Here is a 25,332-nt window from a genome sequence, read left to right as displayed (position 1 = left end):
AAGTGATCTGGCAGCCTTTAAAGTAAGAGCTAAGAGTTACAGTATGCTTCTATAGGTATTAATATGCTAGCAAAAGCTGTGGTAAGTTGGGAGTTGTTGCCTTCATAGCAAGAACAACGGATACCGTGGGGATATACAGTGAAGCAGATCTCCTATTTCCCCTGCCTGTTCTGTGCCTCATGCTGTCAGGACACGAATGACTGAGGACCGATTCGAGTGACTGCCAAGGTTCCTGACGGAGGGAAGTAGTACATAGGGAGTAGCAAGAGGGATACAGTGCATCAGCTTCTAACAGAAATTGGTGCAATGAAATAATTTCATTCTCATTTAAACTGCGCCGACGCTGAAAAGGAACAAGGATGACAGAAAGAATGAAAATGGAGACATGGTCAGGTAGTTACACACACTCACAAAAAAATTTTAGACATCTCTAAAAGCTAAGAATTGTATTTAGGATAATGAGGGAATAGAAGGTGTATTTAAATATTGCTCTGAAAATTCAAGGACCAGAATTTACTGATGCCATAAAATGGTATAGCTCTGTCGATTTCAATACTGTTACCAAGGCATTCATGAAACAGAAACATCCGTTCACTTACACTATCAATGAATTGTTCTTAAGATATTAACATGCTCAATACTGCACTGCCTCACTCCTGTACAGTATATCTGAGCAGTAAAAGACCAATGCCATCTAGAAAACAAACATTTGTGACAAAGCACTTCAGCATGCGACATATTCTTGCAGTCACTGAACCAACAGCACAGTGCCAGTCAGAACGCAAACATGCAGCATGGTGAAAGAATCGAGACCTTCCTTTGTCCAGAAAAATATTCTCTCTCAAATGCAATGATGGTATTTTCAGATCAGGAGATGGTTTTAACAACTGCATATTTTGCACTTCAATTGAAAACTACTGTTAGGTTTCATTTCTAATTACTTGCCGTAGCTGCTACACCAAAATAAATTAGCAGAGTGCTGTGCGAAAGTTAATCTTGCCTTAATTGTTGGAACTGTTTCATTCATTTTGCAAGATTCAATAGTTCTCTGCAAGTTCCACACGTATGAACAAGGATCTTCTTGTCTTTCCTTGTTTCTCTATGCCCTCATCTCCCTGAATCAGGTTTGAACAGTTTTTTGACATCTGAGATGGGCCATCTAGCTCTATTTACTTACACTTGGTGGAGACAGCCTGTTGCTCTCTTCCAAGAACTCTTCCAAGGTTACCATCTCACTGCCAGGTGAGGCAGATCGTTGCCTGCCTGTGTAAGACTGGGATGGAGTACTCCTCTGAGGTATATCATAAGAGATCAAACCATTCCTGTGGGAGGACGACTCATGCCTGCTGCTAGGGCTTAAGATGGCAGAAGCAGAGTGAAAGGGATAGGTGTCTCGGAGTAAGGCTGGTGCTTCTCTGCTTGGCACCGTATCTTCACTGCTGAGGCTCTCAGTTCTACCATGGATATAATCTAAGGAACCTGAGGAGAAGCATAAGTATTATTAAAGACACTGTTCTTCCCTTCTTTCAGTAGTTTTGTCACTGAGGTACAAACTTAATCATCCAGGGCCACTTCCACACAGACTAGGTGGCATTTTTGACCTTACTTTCTTCTCCCACAGAACTCAAGGCAGTCAAAACTTCGAAAAACCAGGACTAGTAAATGTCTTACAGCACATACTTTGAGCCCCTGTGTTAAACAATTACAACTATTTGTCCAAAGAACGGGAATAAGACAGGTAGTAAGGAGGCCTCTTTATGACCTCTCTGCCACTAGAAGATCTCCCAGTCTTGGTTGTACGCGATCTGAGAGCCAGAACCTGCCAGTGGGAAAGCAGAAAGTGGATTTTTCCACAGTGTCAGGTCTCCTGGCATCCTTCAAGGATGCACAATTTCAACAAAAGTAAATCTCCAGAGCACACTGATTCCATACACAAGCTGTGTACAGAATAAGAACAGCAGAGACCTGTTGTTCTGTTGTTGTAGAAGTCTAAGAACGGCTGATACTTCCCCACAATATGATGCCAGTCAAACTGAAGCAAAACTAGACTGCCTGCCTTAAAAGCCACCCCTTGCCAGAATCAATCTTAGAAAAATACTTCTTGCCAGCAGTTTTGATTCCCAAGACAGCCATGTCCAGATTGCATAATCATTACAATTTCAAAACAACTGTCTTCAAATTTAATTGGAAGGAAAGCAGCATTTTTCACACAGTTTCATGGAATTTCACTTCCTGTTTGTCAGAACTCAGCTGGAAAAGCTTTACCTTTCAAATTGAGAGGTGAACTACTGCTGGAAGCATTTCTACTGCTCTCTAAACTGTTTGGCCTGGACACTGAAAAACACAAAACAAGTATTGAACAAACAGATCTTAAGTGTCTCTGATTCTCTAAAAGGCTTGGCTACAGTCTGCCTTCTGAAAATAGGACCTGTGCAACTAAGTCACTCTGAAAACATCAACAACATCATATACACAGGATGCCAAAGTCTGGACAGAGTAGAAGCCATTTTCATTTTTCAAGTCAAGTTGTTCAGGATCCATCTTGTTTTTCTCACTTATTTTTTGCACAAAGAAATATATTCCGGGTTTTGCTTTTACAGCAACTATAAACAAAGTAATGTAAATACTGAAGAAGTTCAACAATAAGTTGCTGTCTCTTTCTCAGTTTGTTTCTTTGAAAGGAGCTAGTAACCAGCCTGCAAATTAAGTCTTCCACAAATCTCTAAGCAGGCAGTGCTCCTGCTGCACCAGTGTTCCCGCCGTGCACCCACACGCCTCACCCTGAATTTCTTTTCTTGCTGATTCACTCCCTTAAGGAAGGAATTGAACATTGTCCAGAAAAATCATCAACAAATCTGTAGGACATGCATTAAAGAGTCTGTTGCTGGGGCAAGGCAACTTGTCTCAATGTCAGCATTGTTTTTGAAAATTTATTTTGGGAAAACATTCATTAAAAGCTTCTCAATAGAAAAACTGAAGTACTTAGACCCACATTCCCAAAACGGTGTTGCATTACTACATCTCATTCTATTACATTAATTTAACTAAAATGCTCCAGGAAAGTTCACGTGGATGCAATGAAACAAGTTTTAATGTAGAGGTTTAAAGCATTCGTATATGCTACAAGCTTACCATGCTGTCTAGTGCTTGCAAACTCCACCTCAGGGGACTGTTCACATAGATTATCTTCTGAATTATACCCTGAAAAGAACGAAAAAACTTAAAAGGTAATATTAAACACAGGAAGGTTAATCCTTCAGGTCAGTCTCCAATGCATTCTAGCAGTGTAGAAGACTGAGGTGATCAAGAGCGTTTTATAGAGCCAACATTGTAAGAGCAGCCATCTTCTAACCACTGCTGTGAACCTCTGGGCAGGGAACCACGGGAGAACTGACATCCGAATGTGGTCTGTCAAGTTGATGACATTACAAGAGTAAGGAAACCCTGTATCCGATCAATTAAACCATTAAGCAGATAAAGTAGGAGTGAAAATACTAGTGCTCTGTTTTTGTACTTGAATGCCACTAGAAGCCATGTTTCACCCAAGCAGGAACTACAAAGTAGCCTGACTTGTACTAACAGCTGGTACATCAAATGCACCGCACACCTTTTGGTCTGCTCTGGAGCCTGGAGATGGGGGTGGAAGCGTGCAGATGAATAGCTGAGGTCGAGTAAGTCCTAGGACCCAGTTCCACACAGCAGTGTTTTGTCTCAGAGTCTGCTGAGATTTCAACATTATCATTGCTGCCTCCGTGATGGGAATTCCTCTTTTGCTTTACGTCCAGTAGCACTGAGGGGGAGAGAGGTAAATAAATACAAGTCAATGAAAAATAGCATTAGGAGATTTGTCCATACAAACAAGGCAAGCAGGCACAAAGAAACTGCACAACAGAAGTGCTAGTTTTGCAAGCTTTTCCATAAACAGTTCAATATTGGATAGCAAATTTCTGCCACCAGTTTTTCAATCATGTGTGCTCTATGTAAAGTGTGGGAGTGACAAGGGCTGCTTAGTGCCAGTGGGAGGGTTGATATTATACATGCAACAATTACTGTGAAAGGAGGAAGAAAAGGAGCAAAGACATGAATGCAGAAAAGATAAGTGAGGTGTGAAATTCCCGTAACATTATTCCTTGCAGGTATGTTTTATAAGCAGTAATACTTCAGTAATAAAATAGAATAAGGAAAGAGTGACAGTAGTCACGCTCTTATTCAAAAAGAAATAATGCTGATTTGGAAATTATCTAGCATGATCTGCACACTAAGCTAATCGCTTTCAGGTTTAGATCTTTGCTGTGGGGTAAGAGCTCAGTCTCTACAAGGTTAAAACTGATGCTCTTAGGACGCTCTGGTGCAATGATTTTTAAGTGGAATTCCCAGGATCTTAGCATGACAACAACAAAAACCACCTGCTAGAGTATTATTTAGATTCAGAAAGCTGAAGACATCTTTCCTAGTGACGAGGTAGGTTAATTGATTTCTTGTAATGTGAATGTAATGCTTTAAGGCACACAGAAAATAGGACAAAATTTAAAGAATTTACTATAGGAAACACCCTTAATGAGATCCAAGATTCTAGTTTTCTACATATTTCTATGGAGTACTTGCTTAGCTAATAGTAACTAAATGTTGAAAACACAGCAGGGTGCAGTGGTCAAAATAAACAACTTGCAGAGACAATGGACAGACAGTTAGTTCAAAGCACAGAGCCGCAGCAAAGCTGTATTAGAGAAATGGAGTGAGTTACTGTCATCTTAGATGACTCCTGGAAGCTGACTTCAGAAACTATGTTTTCTCCCACAGTCTGCGTGGGCTCTATAGCACAGGGCTGGCACTTTCTCTCAGAATTGAGGTTTATGACACGCCTGTAGGGGCAATTACTGGCCAAAGCTTGCCATGCAAATCTGTATGTCTAATTGACTTTGTAGATGCACTTAACACCTTCCACAGATGCCAGAATTATTAATTGCCCTAGAGACAAATGTTCTGTACAAATCCCAAAATGAGCATCAAGAGGCTGCTGTGCCAGTGTGCCTGGTTGTGCCACATGGGGCCAATTCTCAGAGTGAGAAGGGAGATGAGATCTTTTGGCCTCTCTGCTGAGCTCCCTGTAGCATATTGCCTGTGCTGCATATGCTTCCCTAACACAGAGTGGGGACTGGACCCACACATTCATTTCAGAAGCCACCAGGTCGTGACTATCAGGCAGTAAGAATTCTGGGCAATGGATCCATGATGAACGTTATTCCCAGTCTTAAAAAAAAAAAAAAAAAAAAGAAATCTGTCAAAACTAAAGCAGCAGAAACTGAAACTAACTCAATTCAAGAGGAATTTTCATACCTGGAAGTGTAAAACCTTGCTACACAGCAGGTTTGAATACAAACGTCAAGACACTTTGTGGAGAAAAAATGTCCCCATAGCTTCCACTCTATATTCAAAGCTAGGTTACTTAAAAGCAGACAAAGACGTTAAAAAAACCTGCCATTTTAAACTTTTAGTGGCACAGAATATTGGAAAAATCTCCAGGGTTTGAGACTGCTTATATATTAGATTTCTATTTTAGTAGGAAAACATTGTAGAAAGCATAGCAAAAGCAAATCAGTTCACACTTTAACTGGACACGATGCAATTATGTGATCGCAAGAAAATGTTGAAACATATAGCAACTTCACTTACTTATAACATGCACCACAGCCAATATACATACGCAAACTGTATGCCATGAGGTCCCCTAAAAATGTGCTGCATTGAAGAAATGTTCCACAGTGTGCAATAGTGATTCATCTTCTACAGGAAAACTTAAGTCCATGTGCACTAATCTGTGCTTGTATTTAGAGTATTGTAAAGACATGCTGAGTGTTTCTATCAAGGTGTGTGTTCTTTTAAGGCATGTAGGATTTTTATTTTTTTTTTTTTCCAAAATATTTGTCAGAAATAAATGAAGATAAATGCTAAAGAGAAGGTGTTAGAAATCTCCCAATTCCGGGAAAGAAAGAGGTTCATTAGGAGAGGATGGGATGTCGGAAGAAGACCAGAACCGGAGCCGATTAGAGAGAGACTGATGATTCGATGGAGACTTAGGAGACTTTTCTTTATCCTTGATTTTGCTTCTCAAAAAGGCAATCTTTTTGCGCTGCGCAGCTAAATTGTTATCACCCAGGTATCCCAAAAAGAAGAAGAAAAAAAAAGTAAAAAAAAACCCCTCGTAAATAAAACTTAAGTGTCTTAAAACAGACTAAAGACTACACAACCAGTAAAAACAAAAAAGGCTAAACAAAGACTAACACATATATTTGGAGGACTGATTAACGCATAGTTAATCATAGTTAATCTGACTCAGATTAATGCTTATACATAAAATACAAACAAGTCGATTAAGAAATTACTGTCAGATCACCCAAAATGTTTTTTACTTAGTAAAGTAAAATCAAATAGGTGTGCATGTTACTTGGTGATAATATACTCAAATTCCTATGTCTTCTAGGCTTTAATACTGACACTTATCATCTCAACATAAGCATGTTTCATATAACATCAAAAAGAATGAAGCCCCAGAGACTTTCTGTTATCTCTGGCACTCCACGAGGGCCTTGTTCTGCGGAAACCCAAGCCCAAATTCCCAGGTTGAACTTTGGATGCATGTTAAACACTTAACATCTCCTGGAATCACATGGGTGATCTGAGATACGCATTTTTATTTTAAGTAATTCAACAACCTTGAAGAATTAGAATGGAGAAAGGGAAATATAAACCCCAATCAAAACAAAAACTTCAGCTAGACAGACACTTGTAGTAGTTTATAACAACAGTTCTACCCTCCTCAGTTGCCTCCCTTCTGTTTCCCACACTGCCCAGTAGGAAGACAGGAATTATTATTTAAGGATTAATTTCAAAACTGCTTCTTGAAAAGTATTCCTGGAGGACAACGATCTAGATATAGAAGCTGACAGAAGTGATCTCAATAGAATAAGCAAAGCTTGAGATATCGATTACCTTTAATAAAAATCAGAGAGTATTTATTTTGAGGAGCTTTCTTTTAAATTTCCCGTAATTAGGAACACCTGATTTACTGTATGAAATAACTAAACAGAAAAAGAAATCATTCCATCTTCCTTACGTTTGCCTTAGAGTGCTCAAAAAAAATGATTTAATCATTTTACGTTAAGAAATTCTTAGCTTGATTCAAAGTCAAAACATGGTATCATCCTCCAAAACAATTAGATTACAATAAATTAGCATTTTCTGTTATTTCTTTTGCATGTGCGCCATCTCCTGGCAGTGGCTATAAGACCAGCTATTACCTATTTGAAGAAAATAGTTGCTAATATTATACGGTCCAACTTTAAACTGCTTTGTTGCAAAACCCCAGTAAATGAAGTGTTTCCACCAACTTACTCAATAACACACAATACATTCAGGCAAACCAAGAAACCATATACAAAAGCTGAAGGGAGAAGTAGTAGATAAAAGGAACAAACCAAACTAAAAACAAAACAAAAAAACCCCCACCTTTTAGTTTATTCTGCTTTTTAATTTAGGGTTTTTTTGCTTATTGAAAGTTTTAGTTTACTAAAAAAGGGGATATAAAACATAACGTGATGGAGTATTAACATATCCTATATATTAAATCTTTTCAAAAAACACTGTTCAGCCCATGAATTTAGTCTGGGCATTCCTTACCTTTGTTTGAAGAACCACCAGGGTTGTCTCTCTCTTCCACAGAGTTTGACCCTTGAGAGGTATTATCCTGAGTCTCTTGTTGATGTTTTGGTTTTTGGGAGGCAGATGGAGAGTTTACCACCTCTGGGGATTCAGAGTGCCATGGAGGGCTTTCTGCCGCTGGTTTCAACCGCTCCCTTGTAGTCTCCTTCTTTGGCTTGATTAGTTTGACTAAGGCTCTGGCTCCAATCCAGTGGTTTTTCCTGAAAAAGCAGGTTTTGTGAATAGGATTAATAAAACACTACAAGAAATATTCCCCAAAGAAGTTTACAGCTGTGCTAAAGGCATCAAGCCATCCTGCATTCTTATTTGTTTACTGTCATGAATTGGTTGGAAAGATGCAGCATGAATTTCACAGAGCTTGAGATCCATTTCTCTCCCAAAGTCAAAATTATTTTACAGAAATATTTCTTCAGCATGAGAGATGTGATAAAGACAACCATTCCCTCTGCTAGAAATCTAAACTACACATATGGATGCATATAAAACATTTTAACAGTGTGAAAAGCTCTACTACAGGAACAGACTGAAAGAAGCAAAGAAATGAAAACTGCTTTAAAGATTAATCCCTCTCTTTGCTAAGGCTATCAGGCAGAACTATGTGTGATGGAATTAGCTTGGCTCTTTTTTATTGTTCTTAAAACAATTTTTTAAAGTCCTTTGATGGACTGCTTATCCCCTTTGAAAGAGCAGCTCTGGAAGCTCCTACTGCTGCTTAGTCACCATATTGGGGGTCCCTCCCCCCTCTTAGGGATGATATTCCTTAGGGCAAAGTGGCTCTTTTCCAATTAATACTGTTTCAGATTCCAGTAGTAAAACAGAGGGCCCCACATGAGGTTCTGTGTTCTATATTAACACAACCTGCTGCTTCAGGGAATGGCTTGCGGAGTGAGAGTGAAGATGACACTGTCCTTACTGCAGATGAAATTTCTGTTATCTCCAGTTACGGAGAGCTCTTTCTCACCCTCACAAATCTACCATAGCAGAACTGAACCCAAATGGGACTTACTTTTTTGGAGTAGGATCATAAAACTTGTACTGATCCATTATCTTCTCTTCAAGTTTTTCCTTGTGTCTCCTTAAGGCATTCAATTTATCACTGTGAGGGGGGAAAAGCACATTCTGAACCATCTGTACGAAATTAAGCATAATCAAAAAATTGAAGACGAAAAGCCACCACGAGAGGAAACAGACTGAAATATCTTCCTATCGCATAACCTTCAGAATCCTACTGAGCTCATTCACTGTCTTTTTAGAGAGGGCAAATGCAAAAACCTACCAAACTTGCTAATGGGTGATTTTTGTGCAATAAGCATGAAAGGTGAAAGAACAGTAGCTTTGTGCTAGATTACTCACTAATAACTCAGGTAGAGTTTGTTTGGTGGGTGTCAAGATTAATCTTATTTTGTTTTTTGAAAATTCGTTTGCTGATTGTTCAGTCTTATTCACAGACACTGACAATTACTCAAGGTTTAAGATCCTTACATAGTTCGAACTTCTTGTCTATGTGATAACCGGGTATTTTATTTCTGTTCTGCTTATTCTGTTGTAACTACAGAAATAAATAATGTTTGATCTTTTTAAGACTACTTTGGTATTCTGTGAGCAGTGTCAAAGCACTTTCAGCAGTGCCATGTAATCTTACTATTTTTTTTACTCATTATTTTTAACCTGCACAGCGGATGTTAGCAAATCTTTTTTCATTCAAGTAGTAGGTCTAATGTACCTCCATCACAGAACTGTCAAACACCTGGATAAATACGCTTAGAGTACATTTGAACTGTATTCAGCCAATTTCAGCAAACAATTTCTACCATTTCAACCATATAATTCAGTACTGAAATAAAACTCAGTCAGTAACTCCCGCATCACCCCGAGATGCTTAGACTAAAATTCTTGGGAACACTTTTCTTCCTTCTTTCATAGCTATAAGAGAAATTCACTGCAGTGAGAACAGGATTCTTTATAAAATGTACAATATATTTAAACAGAGTATCTCACTTAAGTGTGTCACCCCGTGCATGGGGGACACAGTGATGTATGTTGACAACCACATCCTTAAAAACAACATTAAAGGCAGTATTTCTTATAATGCAAATGACAAAAACTACAGGAGTATGAATATTTGCTATTCCTCAGGAATCTAAACATAAAAATGACTTTCATAAAACTAAATTTTTGTTGCAACTCAGCTGTTTTCCCAGCTCTTCAGAAACCTTTGAGAAGTACCACTGGGTTTAGCATTACATCTTTTATAACTAAGTTTTCCACATGGGTTCATGTACATTACTTGAAAAGAGCTGTGCTTGTCCAGGTGTTTCCTGAACACTCCTATGTGGTAAGGCAATGTGAAGAAATTTTGTAGCTTCTCCCCATTACATATCTCCTCCTAAACATCTACTTCTCTAGCCAGATATCAAGTAGACCTATCACTCGCCTGCCTGTCCTACTCCTGATAGATGATTTGTATTCTGTGTTTGTCTAGATGACTTTTTTAGATTTCACAATTCAAATCTCTAGTTTCTTACATGTACTGTTTCTGTTCTTCATGATACTGCTCCTTGTTCTCCATGTTCTGCTCCAGTAACATTTGATTCTGCTGGCTCAGCATCTGAATCTGACTCAGGAGATGATGGTTTTCTTCTTCCAGGTTTCCCTTTAGACGTGACAGCAGCTATTAAACAAAATAGATTAATCTCTCCTCTGCATCTGCCTTCCCTGGAAGTGCACCATAATCAAGCTAACACAATAGTATAGCAATCTAGGATACGAATCGATAAACTTCAAAATATATGGGGGTGTTATGACCACATAGCTTGACCTTTGGCATACTGTGCCAAAAACTTCACACAATGAATGTTAGCACTAACGAACCCAGCAGTATACCTGCCTATAGCTACTCACCTCACAGTGGTTATCCAGCTTGGTCAGAGAAATATCCATGGACTGATGCTGTTCTTTCAGCTCATCATAGCGAGCCTGCCAACGATTCAGCTCCAGCTGAGAGTTGTTCAAGGAAGTTTTCAGCTCTTTAGTGTGTGAATGCAGCCCTTCATACTCTGCCTTTAGTTGGTTGTGCAAGAAATTCACCCTAAACACAAAGATGCCAGCAGGCTTATGAAGGACACTTCATAGAAAGTACCTCACATTAAAAGACCACACCATCAGTGTGCAGCTGTCACTAAATCAAACATTAAGTTCCAAAGACTAACTCCTAAAGACATTTTTATTCTAAGCATATAATAAAATTTTATTATGAAAGTAGTAATAGCATTATAAAATATTTCAAATCTACAAAAGAACTGAAAGGAAAATAGATTAAACATAAAACTGCTATTTCCTCAATGTGTAAGAAGCACACCACAAATTTCTGAGGCACAATGTATTTAAGAGCGTTTGGATATAAAGGTAGCTCTATTTGGCACAAATAAAGAACAGTCACATAATTTTTTCCTGATGCATGAAATATGAGCATTAAAGTGTCCTCAACTGTGAGACATTGTAATGTTGTAAGATGATACTGTGGCATTCTTTTATAGCTTTTGGTAAATCTAAAAATGTCTACAAATCATGAAGGCATAAAATTCAATAAATAGATACATGAAAAAGTTCTGTATCTGCTGACAGATCAGTTAAGCCTTGCTCTCTGCCAGCATTGCAATCAACAGTTTGCAACATCTTCCTTTGTCCCTAGAGAAACTGAGTTGAAAACAGCAAGCTTGAGGAAACCTCCTTTGCAGAGCTCTGCAGTGTTCTCAAGTACATTACAACTGGGACAGCACATGAAACTTTTGTGACTGAACGTAACATGTGATTTTAAAATACGATTCAATCTGACATTGCTTTAACTTTGGTACAAATAAGGGGCCAATGTCATACAAACTATTTCTCAATAGTAGCACTGAACTGGTTATAGCGGAGAGAGCCCCAGTAGCGATACAGGTTGGAGGGGCGTGTATGTTTTACTGCTGCATTATGTGAAGTTTGGATGCTAGCTCACAAAAGGGGTTTTGACATGAGTTAACAGTTACCCAGTGATTATACGAATCACTAAGCCCACTTTTAATAACAAGAATCAAGTCTCTTTCGAGTATTAACAAACAGCAGCTTTCTCTGGGCAGCAGAAAATAAAGAGCAATGGTAACTCCTAGAACTAAATCATATTGTCTAAAAAACATAATACAGTTCTCCTTAAGGGAAAAGAGAAGTGTAGGAACCATTTCACACAACTCTAGATATTATTGGGAGCTTTGGGTATTTGTAGTTCTACTTAAAGACAAGCACTTGGAAACAATTCATTACAGAAACACTTGTGAACTGAACCACACGTGGAAGCTTATTTTGAATGAGCAAAAGTCCCAGGATCAGACCATGTTTGAAGCACTGAACAATGGTATTTGTTGACCATGTCCATGAAGCTGATAATCTTAAATGAGTTAACAAAAATGATCAAATTAACAAGACAGAAATTGAGAAAAATTAATAGACACATTAATGAAGGTATTCTGGAGCTACAGTTAACACAGCAAAAGAACTGTGTGTTTTGCATAGTTGACTTTTTAATGATATATACAAGAATTTAGCAAGGGAACCATACCTGTCCAGTTCCTCCCTCAGCTTCTGATTTTCCCCAGTGGTTATTGCATTTGATCTCCTCTCTTGTTGCAGAACCTCTCTCTCAGTTTTTAAAACTATTTCCAACTCTTCCAATTCTGCCTTGTGTTTCATTAAACTGTTATATCTGCAAAAAGAGTAGCACACTCTCAGCTTTCATTTACACATTTTTCTTCCTCTAGTTTAAGATTTTTAATAGGTAATACTACAATGACTAGAAAGGATTTTTTTTCCCCTGCCTGCCTAGTTTCATACACATTTGTGTGGTCAAACATCTACCAAGGCTGAAGAATTCCACACTATGCATGGAAATTCAGCTTAGTCTATACGTCAGCAGGGAGGCTTTTAGAAAACAAATGCATTTTTAAAGCAAACTGGAATGCAATTGCCAGAACCTTATTTCAATTTCAGATTCTGATCGTTCAGTAAAAAGCCTGTGAGTCTCCAGTGTGAGTGGAAACCGCACCATTAAACTGGAATCCCGTTCACAAATAATTGTCAGTGGCAGGTTTCAAAACCCTGACTAAAGAGCAGAAAGCAGCAGCCAAAAAGCAACAAGAAAGCAGTGAAATGAGAAACAGTTTATTAGGTAACAACCTAATGCATATTAGGTTATATACATAGGTAATAGCATCCTGCATAGGTAATAATCTCCTCCATGTTCCAGACAGATGATGAGGCTAGTATCAGTGAGCTGACAGCAAAACACCTTTAAGCAGGGGCTGACCCACCTGCCTGAGTGGCTCTACTTGTTCACCAGTGAGAAACCCAAGAGCAACACTGATGTTCACATCCAGGTTTCCACTATTACTTGGTTTATACAATTTGTGCATAAATCATTCAGGACAGGGAGACAGGCAGAGACAGAGGGCAGATGCCATCAACTATGTCTTTAATTTCAATCTCTCGAATGCTAAAATAACAGGAGGTGTGGAAGAACTCCCCTCATACTTGGCACAGGCATCAATTAGGCAGGCTCACTGCCTGCATTTGGAAAATGCTGCAAAGAACGAGGTGGCTTGAGACCACTTCTCAAAACAGCACGCTGTTCTCAGAAGATTTTTTTAACTTTGGTGGCCTCTGCCAGGGTCTGTGCCCATACACAGACACCAGAGAAGCCACTGGGGACACTGGTGTAGTGAACGTCAAAAGTCATCAGCACATTTTTCTGTGACTGATAAAAGGATATTGCCCCAAAATATCCCTGGGCAGATACACCTGTGCAGGTCATGGAGAAACATCCTCTACCCAATTTTAAAACAGCAACTAGGTGGAAGATGCAGCATTGCTTGAAAAAGCTAGAGTGAACAAGCATCATCTATCTGTGACCCTCATCCCAGGAGAGATGAATGCAGAGCACAGTTACTCTGCAGTCATGAAAACTTCAAAACAAAAACAAAAGCAGCAGACAGCACCAAAACCACTGATTCCTGCCAACTTGTTTTTCTTTCAAGCTACCATTCCCTTCATCCCAGCGTCAAATTACAGCCTGTCCCAAATTCCAGTCCATTGAAAGCCCACACAGAAAAGTACCTGTCTCCCAGACAAAAGCTGCTTTTTGCTATTCATTCCCAGTAACAGCAGTGGAGTTTAATTAACCTTATTTATTTGTTTTCTTCCTCCATTCAGCTCCAGGACATTTCAAATTCAATGTCCGTACAACAAATGGAAGAACCTGAAAGCAGAGGAAGGTTTCACATCCAGCTCCAAGAAGGATCTAAGACTGCATGCCAATCCAGAGTCTGAGAAGACAAACTCCACAGTCAGTCCCTTGGCAGAGATTACAATGGCTGCCTCTGCAGAAACTGCGTTGTGAATTGTTTTGCCATTTCTGTATGATAGGGCTTACTCCGTTCATTTTTATCCAAGCCCTCAATTTTTTAAAGAGGGCTACTTAGAAGGAAGCAGTAAACTGGTCCAGTTTTACCTGCTTGGCCCAGCTCCACATGCTGCCTTTGAGCACGAGAACCCCTGAGGTAGACCACAGCTGCTCCCCTAGATATTAGGTGAAAGGTAAGAAAGTAGAGACTGTCTGCAAAAATCAAGTGATTCTGCATCTCTGGAGTCTTAAAGAAATCCCCAGGCAAAATTTTCTTGTAGTCCAGATTCAGCATGGAGCCTACCAACTGAGCAGGATTTGTGCAACCTGACAAGCTCTACCACCAGCGACAAGGTTAACCATCCTGTAGGCTATTCAATACCCACGTTCACTCTACTTTAAGCATCAGGCACTTGGACAGAGGGGTTTTAAAAAGATTTTCTTATACATGCAAATAAAATCCACTTTGGCTCTGACACAATCCATTCCTGGGACTGAAGAATCATATTCCTCTTTACTCTTTCTGCTGCTTTGTTAGGAGAAATACTGTGGGTAGGTATTTGTGACTGAGAGAACTTTAAAAATGTTCAGCTATGATAAAAAGCATGCGGCAGAAGGAACCCAGCACTGGTAACATAATAATACAAGTCCCTGCAATATGTAACCCTCCAGGGATTGTGTTTTTCCAGCGAGGTGAGTTCTTCCAGTGTCTCTGCAGGATTAGAATTCTCCAGAGTAAGCCACAAAGAAATGCTCAAGGATCTGCTAATCAACTGTAGCTATTAAGTTATTACCTCTCCTTGGTAATGTGCAATATGTAAAGCAATTTAAAAATATGCAGCAAAAGAGTCCAGCCTTTCTGTGTTCACTGAGACGGTCAGCCAAACACCGCAAAGTCAAGAAACTGCTATTAATGGTAAATGGCCCCAACATACCAAGTCCCCTTTTCTTGCTAAGTCAAGCCCACATGTCTGTGGTTTGCTGCGCTGTGATAGGCCATTTCACTGCAGTTACACACAACCCATCATTAAATCCCCACTGCAGTGCTAATACTGTGCAGATAGAGCTGAGGGAGGTTTAATGAAGTTTGCTCAGGTGCAGAAAATATTCTGTGGTTAGAATACATCAGAGTGAACTACACAAACCTTGGGGACCTTGGCTGTACACGGTGCTAGGAGTCTACAAGCTAACTAAAGTTGCTGTGGATTTTTCTAGATGAGCTGCAGCCAGAGGTTTGTGCAGGAGTGCAATCCTGCCTTAGGCAACAGAACTATGATTACAGTGCTGTCACCAACTGAGAAAAAACAATTACCTTGAAGCTGGGACAAGCAAAACCCGTCTTAGACACTGCACAAGCAAATTTCTTGCCTGCACTGAGCTGCCCTGGGAAAATTTAGCAGGTGGTACATTCTAGCTGAAATTAAAAGTGAGATACTTCACTTTAGCAGTTAAATGCCTCAGAATGGCAGAAGAAAACAGTTTTCTTACAGCTGTTTTTCTAACTTTCTCCCCTCTGCTCCCTCAGCCAGCTGAACTACACATAGCACACGATGGAGGAAAACCAAAAAAAGTGGCTTCTCTCTTTTTTTCTGACAGCCAAATGGAGACACAGGCTGTCCTTGGACAAATCACCTTGATAAGTACCTTTTGAGACTGGTCTGCTGAGGAGGACACTGCACTCTTAAAACTGTTAAAATCAACCTGCTTTGAGTATAGAAAAGGCCACCATCTGCTCCCCTGCAACATCTCTCACTGGCAGTCAGATCTCTGTAACAGACAGTCCAAACTGTTAATGTTTACAATGGTGATCTGAGCACTTATCACTAGAGATAACCTATTTTTAGAAAACCACTTTTTCCTTAGGCTAGAACTGTTTAATCATCAAGAAAAGAAAGAACCCAGAAAACTGCCTCAAAACACCGCAGTGTGATAATCTCAAGCAAAGCCTGAATCAATGAAAACCATTAATCAGTCTGAGAGAGTCTCGGTAAGAAGGAACAGTGGCTGTGTAATCACTTACAGCTCATTTAGTTGACAGCCAAGCAGCTGTCTTGTCACACAGCCCTGGTGGGTATTTTAATCACAATAGGTTTATTTCTGTATTTTATCAAAATCTACCACACGTTGTATTGCCAGCTCCTTGGTCTTTGGGAAAGAAAAGTTTAGCACCAGTTTGTAGTCCACCCTCAAAGATCACCACTGAGTTGCTCTAAACCCAACTTGTGGTCTCACACAGAAACTGAACCTAAATACAGGTATTTTGAGGAAAATCACTGAATTGTCTAAGAGAATTTTTGAGGGGTGGCATTTTTGTAGTAGCACATTATATACATTGTTCGATCCATGCACAATTGTCAGAAAATGACAGTGACTCCAGACTAAACAATAAACAGGTAACTCTGATTTCACAATTCAATTGAAGGGCCTGAAGCAAAATTAATTTGATTTAAATTACGAGAATTAGGAGAAAATAAATAATACAACAGTGTCTCATAGCTAGCTCAATACGGCTTCCTTCAGAGAGCCTCCTTTGACATGAGGTTGATGCCACACACAATCTTCCATGATTTAAATTTCTCAAGATACCTACTAGTCAGAAATAGGTAATTTCTAGGTGACTTGCAGACCTTACTGTATGACTATAAAGAAACCCCACACAGTAGAACTGATAGAATCTTTTTAAGGCTGTATGTTATTATAACACAGATCCTTAAATATAGCAAAGACATTTAAGCTACTTCTGACAAAGCATTCCCAAGACCCAAGCCCATGTTTGCTAAGTATCACCAGAGTCATCTGTGGTCTGCCACCTTTAGAGGTCTAAAATCTGCAACGTGCGTACCTCTCACCCAGACCTTTGTGCTCCAGATCCAGGTTTTTGTGTAATGTTTTCAGGCAGCTGTGCTGGTTTATTAGCATTTCATATTCTGCGGACTGCCGTTCATGCAGTGAAGCAAGGTGTTCATGGTCCTGAAGCAATGACTCATACTCAGCTTTCAGCTGCTCGTTCTTTTTCAGTAGATTTTCATTCTCATTCTCCTTGGCTGTCTGCTGATTTTGGAGTAAAGCATTCTGGGCCATCAGTGAAGCACCCTGGGAGCTGAGGGTTGAATTTTCTACCTAAAGTTTCTCAAATAAAAAGCAAGCATTATTTATTTACACCTACTGGTACATACAACAAACATGCAGTACCAGCTTATATCTGTATGGAGTTAATGAAGAATGCATCCACTGCTTTGTAAAATTAAGACATTTATGGACAATTTGGCATCATTTTGGTACTGCTGGTAGTATGCACCATATAAAGCCATGCTATCAGCAGTCTGAAAAGTATCAGGATAACCTCCAAAATGAAGCAACGCTGTTTTACTAGCAGAAGCTCTTGAGCCTGAAGACCAAGATGAAGTGGAATACTCGCAACTCAACTGCATGTCTGACAATCATGTCCAAACCCACAGTTACCCCATGTTTGTGTACAAGTAATGAAAACTTAATTTCACCCAAACTCAACAAAATTAACTGCACCACTATGTACGGGGGCAGCACTCCTAACAAGTCTGATTTCAGTAGATAGGTAGTGCGCTGATTTTATATGTTGCTTATATGCTTCAATTGCAGGTGAGAAATAAGTGAACAAAAAAAAAAATAATCTGTGAATATGCAAGAGGAAAAGCTTGAAAAGGGAAACTCCCATCAAAAAAATTAGAGCTAATCCAATGTTGTCCTTTAAAACTGTTCTCTTTCTCAAGCTAAGTTTATTTTTTCAAAATTAAAGTAACGTTTAAGAGTATCTGTTTTCCACTGGCAACTTTGACATTTTGCCTGAAAGTGTGAAAATTGTGATTGGAACCCATTGCTACAATGCCTCTTGGGAGCTGACTTGTGTCCTCTTCCCATTTCTTCCAAGCTCTTTCACAGGTATGGCATTAACAGAAAAAAGAGCAAAGATCTTTTATTCCAGAAGTGTAGCTTCTGGAATAACACATCTGGATTTTGCTGTGTTGATTTTACAAACGTCTCTCTAAATAACTACCTTCTTAACGAAGATAGCTATCAGACATTAGCTACAGACCCCATTTCCCTCCTAGCTTGGAGAAATTCAGACCTCAAAATAAGCTCCACCTTATGGGCCTCATCTTTACATCACTACATTGGCCTAACAATACAAACATTTTCTTATTAGTTGTCATCATCTCCACACTACTATAACCAAATCCAGCCTTCTGGCACAGAGGTGCAAGGCTGTCCTGACCTGCAGTTTGGCCATCTGTGTCTGCAGAGCAGTGTTGTGCTCCTGAAGGAAGACGTTTTGCTTCTGTAGTGTCAGGATCTGATTGTTGAAGGACACATTCTGTGTTTCCAAATGCTTCAGCTGTTCTTTAAGCAGCTGCTTCTCAGTATGCAGGGCTGCATTCTGAAAGAGAGATGGCATTGAAGGGGTGACAGGAAGAAATGAAACAGCTGTCCTGATCATTTGGAGTCCTATCAAAGATGAGAACCAATTAGTGACAATCATTCTGCAACAAATGTGCAAAAGCAAACTCTTCCCAGCATTAAATGAAGGTAGGACAGATACACAGGATTAATCCCTGCAATGATGTCATACAAGACACATACAGCATTGAAGTCTCATGCAGTCCTAAGAGATACCTGAGGAATTTGGTAGACTTATGTGCTCCAGAAAACCCACTAGATTCCTGTAAGCTCAAAAATCCAGTTCCCAGCAACTCACTCATGATCATAAGGGAACTTTGAGGGTTAACAGGAAATAGAAGGGGAAGGGCTTACATTCCTTTCCAGTTCAATTGCTCTGTCCTTCAGTTTCAGCAGTTCCATGGTCGCTTCTCGGTGTCCCGTTTCCAATTTCTCATTCATTTGGTGGTTAGGAATGAGTTTCTCTGCAGAATACATCTGTGACTTCTGAGTATACTGCCCGTCTTGCTGAGTCTGCTTAAGTGCATCAAAGTCCTTCTTTACCTACAAAGCAGCAAGCAACAACCTTCAACACTGATTTAAAAGTGGGATTTTCTATTAATAATGGGATATGCAGTTCCTCTCTTGCACTGTAGGGACTTTAAGGGATTCAAGAACCATTACCCTCACTTTGCAGATGGGGAAGCTGAGACACAGACAGGTGGAGGAATCCATGTCTCTTGGCCTCCAGTCAGGTGCCCTTTGGCTCAAGCTCACTGTCACCTAACAAACAGGCTGTTCTTAGGTGACATGTTCCAACTGCACTCTTCCTCAGCCTATGCTTACATTAAACAAGGCAGAAAAACAACACCATAGCAATGAAAGAAACATGGGAAAATAGAGATTACAAATAGTGGTTATGTAAAAAAAACTCTTGCCATGCCCCCAGCCCAACAATTTTGCTGAAATTGGTGCCATTATATAGAAAGGGACAAGAGAAAGCAAGCCAGTCAAAAAAAGGTTTTTTGGGAAGTATGTGTATGTGGTGGTGATGGGTGAAAAGTAGAGATAATCTGTTCTTGCTGAGTAAAAGAAAAAAAAAAGAAAACCCCACCTCCCCCCCAAAAAACCAACCAAAAAACCCCAACCAAAACCAAAAAAACACCCCTCCACATATAAATGTGCAGAACTGCATTGTTAAGAATGAAAATTCAGTTAATCTCTTACCATATTTAGATCATTCTGTAACTGCTGGTTCAAGTTCAGAGAATCTTTCACTTGAGCTTCCAGCATTGCAATCTTTTCCTCTTTCACAGCTAGTGTTGTTTTTAGTGCTGATTCAGTTTTGCCCTCCAGAATCTTGTACTTTCTGAAAGACATGAGAATAGCTTTCCAATGTCTGCCACTAGGATATGAGCCACCATCTATAGAGACTTCACCTTTACCCGTTCTGAATCTCACTACATGTTACATTACATGTGTTTGCTTCTTCAGGAAAATTATTTCCTCTACTACTGCAGATTGCTACTGATACATTATAGCTGGGAAACCTGCTTTTGGAAAATCCAATCAATTTTACTAGAGGTAATGCCAGCATGGTTCTACAGAAATATCTAAGAGCTACATAACTTAAAATAAGTTTTTCTAATTTTCACCTAATTACACTACAGAAATTTCTTCTTCTCATGGCTCTTTAGTACATTCTTGACAAGGAGAAAAATCTACTGTAGATTCTAAAGACTCCTGCGAGATGGGTATGTTTCTCTAATTAGGTCTTACCAAGAGGCCTATATACACGAGTTGTGGGTGTTTCTTTGTTCATTACTATAGGACTTACAAAGGAATTCCTTGCAATCAGGAATTTCTTAGGCAACATCTATGTTTATATTAACAGGTGGTTGGATCACCAATTACATGGAGTAATGACAGACACTGTCTATTAAATAGACACTCTTCTTACTTGTAAAGAGAATATGAGGAGGAATACACACTGAAATACCTACCCAGCTACTCTGCTGGTGAGTAGAGGGGGGCTGTAGTAACACTGGCTAGCATGGAAAGAGAAAAGTAGCATTTCTTCCATCCATCCAAGAAAAAGTTTTGCGAAACCTGCAGTATACTGCCAAGCTCGCTACAGAAAAATATGCTTTCTATCCAAAATTTGTAAGGGTAATTGGAGTGAGACAGATGAGAACCAAAAAGAAAGGCAAAGGGCTTGAGTTAGGCTAAGGAAATGCCTGCAAAGACAAAAGAATGACTAAGAGAGCTCAGTTTCCTTACCTGTCGTCATTGCCGTTGTCATCCTGTAGCAGCAGCTCTTTGTTCAAGCCTATCTTCTCCAGTTCCTGGCTCAGTTTGTCCAGGTCACTAGACAACTGTTGACTCTTCAGCTTCTCCAGGACCAAATCCTGTAACAGCACTAACATGATTAGTTGCTGTGCAAAGGGTGGTGATAATTATCCGACACTATGGATTTTTTTTTTTAAAGTATTGAAAAAGTCATTGGATAAAGTCCTAGTTCTAAGAAGGTCAGCTAAAATTCTTCATCAATGACAACCGAGTTCAAAATTAAACTGATTGCTTTTATTTTTAGTTTACTTGGAATAAATCTGAAGAATGCTTCTTTTGGCCTTGGTCTTGCTCACTGTACTGAATTACTTCTGCCAACACTGGCATCCTGCCTGACTGCCTAAAGAGGGAACGTGTGCGGGCCAGGAGACATCCTGCCCTTGTGCCACAGAAGGGATGTGTGCAGGTCAGGGGACACCAGCAGAGGGAGTTCCCACCTCTCAGCTAGGACAAAAAGCCCTGCTGAAAAGCCAAGCCAACACTGGCACACACACAGAGGAGTGACAGGACTTCAATATGAAAGTTTCCTGAGATTATATGGTTAAGATGTTATTACCAAGCGCCTTGGTAATAGTGCATTTTCATTATTGACTCTGAGTTTCTGAGACATGAAAAATTACTGCCAAAATTAAATAAAAGCATAATTACACTGTCATGCAAGACACAGGACAGCTTCGGATACTACAGAGCTTGGTCACTTATTCTGGTACCTACTGGCCCATTCTGGTTTCATTTAGGTTTCTTTGGAAGAAACTTAAGCAGAACCAGACAAGGAAGTCATATAAGGAGGACATTTGATAGACTTGTACCAGAAGGTATACTGGGACAATGCTTTGCTGTTATGGCAGTAAAGTGCTCCGTGTGGAAATGACCTGAGAAGACATAATACCAGCCTACATGTTTAAAAAGGACAAATCATTTTTGGTGCATAGCCAAGTTCAAAGATTTCTACCATTCAAAATTCTCTGAAATGCAAATGTACTATAGAGAACTACATTGCTCATGTTTCTGCTCAAAAGTTTTCTTAAATAAGGCATGAGGAAAGAAAAAAGTTACTGAAACACTTCAAGTAAGAAAAAAACCTATCCTGAATATCAAACAGAAACAAGAATAAAACTTAAAAAAAAAAACTTTGTTAAACATAAACTGTAGGTATTCAATGAGTCCTTTGATAGCAAAAATTTAGCCACACATTCTTTCACATGGCAAGGTAAAAAAAAAAAAAGGTAAGGTTAAGGTCAGTGACAGTCCATGGTCTGTAAACAGGTCCCTTCAACATCCATGAACTCCTTCTGTGGAATCTATAGAAAGTAACTAAGGAAAAGAAGATACGCTTCTGTATGGGTCTGCACCACTGGAAATTTGCCAAAGTCTGAGAAGGGAAAGATTAAAAAGGTGCCTTCTCAGAAATGCTATTATTTTATTTATTTATAAGGAAAGTTGGATAGAAACACAAGTTGGGACTGTTTAAAATGTTACTGATAAACTCTTTCTCCTCCTCAAAATTACACTAATGCTTCAAAAACTAAAAAAAACCCTAAATCTTCTACATTAGCCTTACTTAACTTACTTATTTCACTGAGCTACAGCAGCATTTGACCATTTTCCTTTGAATGTACTTTCACTGGAAACCCTGTTTCCAGCAGGACAAGAGCAGCTGAGGCAGGCAATGAGAGCAAGTTGCAATAACCTGAATCTGCTCATAGGCCACTTACAAGAGCGTCAGGTTCTGGCACACACATCATCAGTTTGCCAACGTCCTAATGCTAATTGTGTATTTTTAAAAGATGACTATGAGGAAAAGTGCGATTACTGCATTCTGCACTGGAGAGGGATGTTGGAAGAGATTGCTGCTGCTTAACAACAGAGCTGCTTAGCATGCTCTCAACTCTGCATGGAAGCTTTTGGGGAAAAACGCTGTAGGTAGATGTAAAGCAAAAACTTGGAGCAGCTGTTTTTTAAAGTGTTAGATTGGTCATCTGGGATGGTTCTTGTCTTAGCTACGTCTGCTTTAGAACAAGGATGTTAATGTGTCCTCAACAAGTGCTCTAATTTCTAGGCTTAACAGTCAATCTCCCCTGCCGCAGCTCTCATGTTAGTAAACAATTTTGTGCTCACAGGATTAGAGAAAGTATCAAAGTCTTTCGTTTACAGCTACCGTATGGGAGCTGTGTTAAAACCCTATCCTGCATGAAAAAAGATGTCATTTGGAGACAGTGTGTTTGTGGACACAAAGTGGTGCACTACAGTTTTTGGCAGGTTCCACTTTCCAAGGCAACACTATCCAGTGATGGCTGTTAAGGCTGTGAAGATCTCTGAGCTCGTGTATTAAATAGTTATGGGACAGCTGTCTCCCTTTGGAACTTCACAGAGCTGAAACAAAAAATAGCATTGTATTGAAACCAGTAGTATTACTTTGCTTACCTCTCTCAACGTAGCTAGTGTTCTTTTATCAATTGTAACTTGCTTTATGAGATCTTTATTGTCCTTTTCAAATTCTTTCAGCTTATTAGATGAATCTCTGAATCGAGCAATTTCCTTTTCTAGTGTCTTGTTTTCTTTCTCAGCAACTGCCAACTTTACTGTACTATCATCCAAAATAGCATCTTTCAGCTCCACTTGCTGCCAAAGCCGTTTTGTTTCTTTCTCTAGCATTTTTTTGTCTTTCTCAAGCTGAGACATTTCTTGTTCTAGGGCTTTGTTCTCCTTTTCTAACCTCTCTAGCCGTTTGGCAGATATCTTTAGCTCCTCAAGGTTTCTCTGGAGGACCTGATTTTCACTCTCCATTCCCTGTACTTCTTTTTCTAGCTCCTGGATCTTTTTGCTGCTGTTCTCCAAGATTTGCTGAAGTCTCTGGTTTTCAGAGTTGACACTCTGATAGCTTAACTCCAGCCTCTCCGATTTCTTGCTCATTGCTTTTAGCATTTCCACAGTCTTCCTTAAGTCCTCTTTCTCCCTCTCCAAATCTTTATTTTCTGCTTCTATTTGTGCCATTTTTGTGCTGGTAAACCTCATTGTCTCCACCACTCTCCTAAGCTCCAGATTTTCTTCATCCAATTGCTTATTGTCCCTTTCCAGGTCCCCTAGCCGGATGGAAATATTCTGCAGTGTGTCCAGGGATTTTCTTAGCTTCCTGTTTTCCACTTCCAGATCCCCATTCTCCTGCTCAAGAACTTCAACTTTTTCTGTCACTATTTTCATTGCTGCTGCTTTCTTTGTGAGCTGTTCATTCTCCCTCTCCAGTCGATGGAGTTCTTTTTCCATTTCTTCCACTCTTTCCACTTTTTCTTTAACATGGTCAAAATCCTTTTGCAATTGTTTCTTCTCAAATTCCAGCTTGCTCAGTTTGCTACTAGTCTCTGTAACAGTTTCATGAAGGATCTTGTTCTCTTTTTCAATATCTTTTACTCTTGCCTCACTGCTCACTTGAGATCTTTGTCTCAGGGATGAGACCACTTGATTAAGGTGATCATTTTCTTGTTTAAGGTCCTTTATCTACATAAACAATAACAAATTCATGCAAATGTTACTCATCTACCTTACAATGTGCTGTATAAATTAGTTCTGAAGCAGGACAAAACCATGTCCATTTAATGCAAGACAAATTCATCAACCGTTTTTCCTGACTAAAATCAACAACATAAATATATGAAAAAAATTGTTACCTCTGGTAACACAGGACTCTAACAAATGACAAATGGTGCTATATTCCTCCTACCAGCTGAGAAGGTCGAGGCAGAGGGAGAAAGTGGACAAGTGACCTTCAGAGGACACCTTGGAGAGGATGCTTTCTTAAGAATTATTCCTAATAAAGGGTATCTTTCTGTCTAGGTTTACATTCACATCTTTGGGATCTGAAGATACACGTTCTTGCTGATAAGGCGTCAGAAACTGCATAACATTTGAAAATTTGTATTAGTTATAGTTCTCATCAGGGACACACTTTCTGTAAAAACAGTACACTTACCCCTCTGGCCAAATTTCAGCTGAAGCAATTGTGATTTTTATCTAGACAACATCCACAGAAATCAAAAAGGACTTATACCTGAAAAAAATCAGAATCTGCGCTTTTCTGATGATTGACGATACTTCCATTTTTACTTCCTGCCGTGCCTGTGAAGCATTCGTTAATTCTTACCACAAAGAGTCTGTGTTCTAACAGAAATGTAGGACTTAAAAATATATAGACGAGCCTCCAATGATCTGTGTCTGTATTTTCCTCACTAGTCAAATTAATACAGATGATACCTTGCACAATCCTGTAATAGGATAGTTTCAAGGCACTGCAAGCTGAAGGGCATTTAAAATATCAATCCAGAAGACATAAATGCTTTCCCAGCATCTTTTTAAAATAGAGCAAAAAAGGTTGGTTGTCTAAAAAAACCCAAACAAACCAAACAGGACACACAGCTGGCAGAAGA

The 25,332-nt window shown here is 39.4% G+C and overlaps 1 protein-coding gene across 1 annotated transcript in view; it reads right to left on the bottom strand.

The window, feature by feature from the left end:
- The window catches only part of CCDC88C (coiled-coil domain containing 88C), a 101,710-nt gene that overhangs the window by 3,417 nt on the left and 72,961 nt on the right, over positions 1-25,332 (bottom strand). The window contains exons 15-31 of the mRNA XM_059819512.1: positions 23,336-24,406; positions 20,843-20,970; positions 19,790-19,931; positions 18,938-19,126; positions 18,402-18,563; positions 16,992-17,269; positions 12,314-12,457; positions 10,621-10,807; positions 10,245-10,390; positions 8,726-8,815; positions 7,678-7,919; positions 5,966-6,138; positions 5,705-5,774; positions 3,608-3,790; positions 3,133-3,201; positions 2,266-2,334; positions 1,178-1,479 (exon numbers count right to left, since the gene is read on the bottom strand). Coding sequence (XP_059675495.1) covers positions 1,178-1,479; positions 2,266-2,334; positions 3,133-3,201; positions 3,608-3,790; positions 5,705-5,774; positions 5,966-6,138; positions 7,678-7,919; positions 8,726-8,815; positions 10,245-10,390; positions 10,621-10,807; positions 12,314-12,457; positions 16,992-17,269; positions 18,402-18,563; positions 18,938-19,126; positions 19,790-19,931; positions 20,843-20,970; positions 23,336-24,406 — 3,645 coding nt within the window. The remainder of the gene's footprint in view (positions 1-1,177; positions 1,480-2,265; positions 2,335-3,132; positions 3,202-3,607; positions 3,791-5,704; positions 5,775-5,965; positions 6,139-7,677; positions 7,920-8,725; positions 8,816-10,244; positions 10,391-10,620; positions 10,808-12,313; positions 12,458-16,991; positions 17,270-18,401; positions 18,564-18,937; positions 19,127-19,789; positions 19,932-20,842; positions 20,971-23,335; positions 24,407-25,332) is intronic.

The sequence above is a fragment of the Gavia stellata genome, chromosome 7 (assembly GCF_030936135.1).
Source record: "Gavia stellata isolate bGavSte3 chromosome 7, bGavSte3.hap2, whole genome shotgun sequence".
Taxonomy (NCBI): Eukaryota; Metazoa; Chordata; class Aves; order Gaviiformes; family Gaviidae; genus Gavia; species Gavia stellata.
This window is presented reverse-complemented; position numbering and strand designations above follow the sequence as displayed.